Source organism: Sander vitreus, chromosome 15 (genome assembly GCF_031162955.1).
Source record: "Sander vitreus isolate 19-12246 chromosome 15, sanVit1, whole genome shotgun sequence".
NCBI classification, from domain to species: Eukaryota; Metazoa; Chordata; class Actinopteri; order Perciformes; family Percidae; genus Sander; species Sander vitreus.
The window spans coordinates 12,059,905-12,066,225 of record NC_135869.1 but is presented as its reverse complement, the minus strand read 5'-3'; the positions used below and the strand labels follow the sequence as shown (position 1 = coordinate 12,066,225).

The window sequence follows — 6,321 nt, the reverse complement described above, 5'->3', positions numbered from 1 at the left end:
TATTTGACTCCATAATCTATGATGTGTATTTTACAGTCGTGTGTCATATGATGTACTAATGTGGTCATTTATTTGCCAGCCTTGTGTGTACAAGGGTTTGTGCCATGTGTATTGTAGCTTAAGCCCATGTGTTCATTGTGGCTGTGGGTAATGCCTTATTAGGACTCCTTGGGGATTGAATATTAGCTATGCATGGGAGAGCAGGTAGACATGCTCCAATAACATCCCTCTGGCTCCAAAACAACATGGTAATTCTGTTTCAACACAACGATACACAAAGATATACTGTATCTCTCTGTAGTGTGTGTGTTAAAGCTCAATATTTCTGATAACGGCTAATGGTGATGTACTTAAAATGTCTTGCTCGACTTGGTATTTGTATAATATCCTTATTCCTGGAGGAATGTAGATAGAAACAGCAGCTACAGTTGAATTTGATAGAACATTTTACCTAAACATTTTTGTTGTCAGAATTAAAGTGTTTCTTGACTCACTGACTATCACTGACTTTCAGAAAGCACACAGGAAAAAAACAAGAACCATGGTAGCAGCTCTGTGAGGCTGTACTTGAGCTAAATGCTAACATCAGCATGCTAACATACTCTTAATGACAATGCTAACATGCTGATGTTTAATGTTTACCAATTACCACTAAACACAAAGTACAGGCTGATGACAACGTATTTACTTATGCAGGCATTTGATAAATTACCAGCGCTATATGAAAATTGATTACCAGAGTAATTATGATTCATCCTGTGGGGAACATGAGTAGCTGTGCCAAATTGCCGAGACATTCAAAATCGCAAATGTAGACCTGCTGGTGGTCCTAGATGAAAGATCAAAGTCATTAGGATTCATCCTCTGGGAACCATGAATGTCTGTCCAAATGTTTGTGCTAATCCATCGAGTAGATGCTGAGATGTTTCAGTGTGGACCAAAGTGATGGTTCTCCATCAAGAACAGCCTTAAGTATAATACGATGCAGCAATGGGACATTAGGGCATTAACTCAACTGGAAAAACTCTTACTCTGCTGCTGATGTAGCTAAAAGTACAGCTGTTGTGTGGTTACAACTCACAGACTGGTGATCTAATGGTGTAAAAAAGAGAGTATCTGAGGGATGTTTTAGAACATCCACAAATCACGCTGACCCCACAAATTGTAAGGTTGGTGTTCCATTGGTACACTGAGATTGAGCCCCTTTGGGTTCACTGGCTAACTGGATGTTATTTTCCTCAGAATGGATTAGCTGACTAAGCCCCCATGTGACTGTGCAGTGCTAGCGAGATTGGATTTAGGCCCACCGCTGGGTGATGGCGCACCCGAGAAAGAAATTTCCAAAGGCCTTTTTTCTCGCAGACAGCTTAAACAGACTTTCTAGGGTTAAATAAAAAAAAAAAAAACATGTATTTGAATGTGTTAAATCTACTTTGCAGCTATTACTATGTAGCTATAGTGAATGCAAAGTATTCTTAAACACTTCTGGTGCAAATATGATAAAGAAACTATGTTCAAGGCTTTTTAATGTGAAAATGAGAGACATAGTCAAGTCCCTGCAACCATTGGCACAGCCTTTAGAAGTGTCCTTGATAATTTGGACTGGTAGATGAGTTTAGGCATTTTCAACACTGTCTGGCAGAACATGTGCCATGGTAAGTATTAATTGAGTACAGAAGCCCAATGATAAAAATAGACATGTTTTTATGCCCTTCATGTTTGTATGTGTTTAGATGTCTAGATGGCCTGTTCTCTCTGTGCGTCAGCTCCATGTATGCCTCGATCCGGTTCAGAGGCCAGCGCCGCCTCACGCAAAACCACCATATGATCTTCAGCTGCGTTGAGCGACTGGTCGATCCAGTCCATACTGCCGGACATGTGACAGGCGTTGCGGGTGACCAGAACCAGGTGGCTGACTGAGAGGAGGAGAGCGGTGGCCCTGATGAGGAAGAAAAGGAAAAATGGGTTTGATTTTAACTGTTTGGCTGCTGCTGGATGAGAAGCACTTATCGCAAAAGGCTTTTTAAAATGAAAAAAAAAAAAATCGGTCTGTTGGTCTGAGCAGACATGGACATAACGTTTGCATAAACTTTAAATTTAATTTTGAGTTATAACATTTTCCCGGTAGCATCTATTTGCTGTGACACATCACATTTGTATTACTGTCCCTATCTCTGCATATATCAAAGCTTATTACATTATGGATAAATCGCTCTTCTCCAGCTCTTACAGATCAATCAGAGTCGTAGGTGACGTCTTTGTATTAAGCTATCAAAGTCATACACCTTTAAATGATTTGGCAACAAATGTGATTACCTGGCATCCAGGAGGATTGGATCCAGAGGAGGGTACATGGATCTGACCACGTCATCCACCCTGCGAGGAGATGGCACGGTGAGGATGTGAGGAGGCAGGTTAGCCTGAGTCAGTAATGTGTTAATAGTGAGTTGTGGTGAATCTGTACCTCGGACTGATGCGTTTGGCCACAGTGATGATGTCACTCAGGCTTGCCGGTGCTTTGACCTTTGCCCCTGAACCCATTGTCATGGCAACCAGCTTTTCAGTCAAAGTGTGGCAGATCTGTATGTAGAAGTATTATGTGTCAGAATCAGTGAATAAAAATACAGACTAAATATGGACTAAAGGAGCAAGTAAGAAATTCAGTTGCCTTTAGGATTGAGATGCAGTGAGAGACCAATCCACTGTAGGAGAAGAAAATCACAGAATTAGTAGGAAGAAATACCCACATATTTTACTTAATTAAAAGTAGCAATACCACAGCATACAATTATGTTTCATTGGATTATGATTATTGATGCATTAATGTGTGCATAAATCTAATGTTGCAGCTGGTAAAGGTGGAGCTAAGTTAAAAATGTGTATTCACTGTGCAGTGGTAAATTCCCTTAAGGGGTCAATAAAGTATTATCTTAACCAATAATAATACATCATATTTTATTGCTGAACATATTTTGTATTATTAATCTGAATTCTCAAAGTAACTAAAGTTACCAAATAAATGTAGGGGAATTAAAAGTACAATATTTCCCTCTAAGATGTAGTGGAGTAGAAGTATGAAGCAGCAGAAAATGGAAATACTAGTAGTGCTGGAGTAAATTAGCATTAAAAGACATAACAAAATGGCCCTGGTAAAACGTACGAGGCATCCTCAATCCAGTCCTCGTTCTCCAAGATGGCCTCAATGTGAGGGTTGGTGATGACCACATCATCAAGCTCCAGCTCAGACGGCTCACTCTGGGTCTCCATGGCTCCAATCAGATCCACCGTCGGTCTGTAAAACAGAACAGGGAAGCAAGGCTGGATTACCAACCACTTAACCACTTACATTTTTTAAATTGATTAATTGCAAGTTTAGTTTTTTTTTTTTTTTTTTGGGGGGGGTAAAGCTGGTTTTAGTGGTGATAGGTTAACTTGTTGTACAGTAAAAAGATATTAATTGTTGAGGTAAATTAAGAGGCTTACAGATTTAGATACAGAACAGATTTAGAGGCTTTATTGATTCACTGACTTGGAGTCGAAGTGGTGCAGCAGGTGATGAGGGTGGCAGTAACGGTGTCTGCACACCACTACCAGGGCGACAAAGGAGGCCAGGAAAATGGTGGCCAACACCCCAATGGCCACGATCACCACTGTCTCCATGGTGACTCCGGCTCCCACAGCGGCAGCAGGCAGCAACTCGTTCGAGAGGAAAAGAGTCCAATCAGGGTTGTCTGATTGTCCGAGCTTGATTATGGATGGCTGCTTATCTGTCGAGGAGAGAATAATTGGTGGTTTCAGTCTGATTGGGCGATCAAATCTGACAAGAGTGACATTATCACTGTACTTGAGAATATGCAAGAAATTTCTCTGATTTCCATTCCATTTAATTTCCTTTTGTTGAAACGCAATGCACTTCTGAACCAAGGGAGAAGAGAATACAATCAGCAGAGTTTTGTCTGTTTCTTAATGTGACACACCTGCAACGCACACACATAACACTAATCTTTATCTGAGTATATAAAAAGTGCGCTTGCTCTTTGTTTGTACTTCATACAGCATAACGAGAAGAGAGTTGGCTCTACAAATACGTTTTTGTGAAATCAGGACAACCCTAACCAACAACAAACATTGCATTCATTTTATTGAACTTTAGGCGGCCACAAAGTCAACAAGATTTCCTGTTTCCTCAGTTTGATCAGCAGCTCCAGCAATGCACACACATAAACCCAAAGAAAAAAACTCAACTTTGACCTCTTACCATCTGATGTTTCCAGTCCCGGCTGAAGTAGGCTACTTTTGGATTATTTGCAGTTTAATTAAGGTGACATGTTTCAACATTTAGCCTCTCTGGGAGAGTTTAAAGTATACCTGCTCTCTACCAAGTCTAGTTACTCATTAACCCGTTCTGCCTCTCCAGATCACCTACAGTGGATGTGTGTAAACTAGCTAGAGGAAAGCTGTCATTGGCTAACCAGACAGCTCTCTAGGTACAGTAGAGTATATTTTGTAATAATTAGGCCTGACATTAATAAAGCAGAGACACAGTTTCTATGTTGTTACATGACCACAGGGCAGCTGAACTTTCAACATTACAACATTGTAAACCTGCATTTTTTTGCCCGGATGATTATGTGAGATTCTGCCATGGAATGCTGTAATTCTTTAATCAGATTAATCTGTGTTACACTCGCCGTTTTATACAGAGCTTTCTCCTCTCTCTCCTGCCCCTCTGACTCCCTTTTCTTTTCACAGGCCAGTTTATCTGAAAAGCTTGAAATCCCTATGCTAAAATAAAACACATACAAAGATAAATGCAGGGATTTGAGGTATTTTAGCATACAGAAAATGAACAACATTTCTCCTAAAGCCTAAACCTTACTGCAGATTGAGATTTAGTCCTTAACACACAAGTACCCAGTCATGGAAAGTAACTTGGTGCATTTACAGTAAATTACAACTCTGAGGCACTTGTACTTTACTTGAGTATTTTAATTTTGTACTACTTTAAACCTTTTTTTTTTTTTTATTTCAGAAGGAAATATTGGACTTTTTGCTCCACTACATTTATCTGACAGCTTTAGTAACTTTTTAGATCAAGCTTTTACATACAACACATATGAGCTTTTAAGACAATGCCCCACTACATTTGACAGATATTATAGTTACATTGCAGAGTCATATTTTACATTAGACAAACCCTTATGATCGTCTTATGACCCAATGCTGATAAGACTAAACAACATAAATTAGCAGTAATATATTATTTAAGTAAACATTGCTGATAATACTTCTGTACTGTACTTTTATCTATAGCTATACTATGGTATTACTTTACTAAAGTAAATGATATGAATACCACTGCAAAAAACATACTGCACAGACTAGTTTCTGAAACAGGATACACCACAAGGAAACAAAAGCAAAAACGTGACACTAAAATAACCCCTTTTGTTGGTTTAATGGTGTGTGTGTGTGCTTTGCGATTATAATACACATGTATAATTGTGCGGAGTACCTCACATAGAGATTTTTATTTAAGAGGGGTCTGGGTCTCAATTTGAGGACCATGATCATGGCAAACATTAGAAAGTCCCTGTTCTGCCTGAATATGACATAACAAAAACAGACAATAAACGTCTACAAATTTTAATTTAACATTGCACCATGTTGATTATTTTTCCTCAACTGATAGATCAATATGAACAGCGCGCGCTGGCACAAGTATAGTTTCCCAAGTTCGCTGTGTCTTACAAATACAGACAGAATCGATAGTTAAGGTTGCCTTCTAACTAACAACACGTTTGACTTGAAGCAAACAAACAACTGATTAGGCTACTTACCTAAACATTTTGTCCTTTTATTTCGATTCCTTCTAGGAGACAAAATACTTTTCTCTCCACCACCAGGCGCGCGGAGACGGCACCGACATCTCCAAATCTGGGACGTGAACGCGCACGGCTGAGTTTAAATGTTGGTGAGTGACTGATGATCAAATTTTTCTTTCTTCCTTCCGGCGCGCGACCCTGCTGCTTATCTGCCCATGGGTAGCCGCGCCTCACGAGGTGCTGAGTGAGCTGTGCGTAGAACGCGTTCTCGCTGCTCTCGTTTGTTAATACTACCTGGAAAAGATACAGTGTTGCGAATATCACATTCAAATGGATACAGTTAACGCTAGGTGGCGTACGCTAACCGTCATATTGCTCGGTTTTCATCACATACAAGAGAAGGTAAAGTCATGTCTGTCACTTTTAACGAACTGCGGTGTAGCTACTGAAGTTACACGTGGAGTTGGTTGAAAAGTCTGATGCTAAATTAGCAAAT

At 39.8% G+C, this 6,321-nt stretch overlaps 1 protein-coding gene across 1 annotated transcript; it reads right to left on the bottom strand.

Annotated features, from left to right (window-relative positions):
• Positions 1-445: 445 nt before the first annotated feature.
• tmem98 (transmembrane protein 98) lies at positions 446-6,045 on the bottom strand. Its single transcript, XM_078269033.1, has 7 exons — positions 5,841-6,045; positions 3,530-3,767; positions 3,161-3,292; positions 2,669-2,702; positions 2,465-2,580; positions 2,317-2,376; positions 446-1,939 (listed from the first exon to the last, which is right to left on the bottom strand). Exons 2-7 carry the CDS (start codon positions 3,658-3,660, stop codon positions 1,738-1,740), a joined length of 675 nt encoding a protein of 224 aa, XP_078125159.1. The 5' UTR covers positions 3,661-3,767; positions 5,841-6,045; the 3' UTR covers positions 446-1,737.
• Positions 6,046-6,321: the final 276 nt, after the last annotated feature.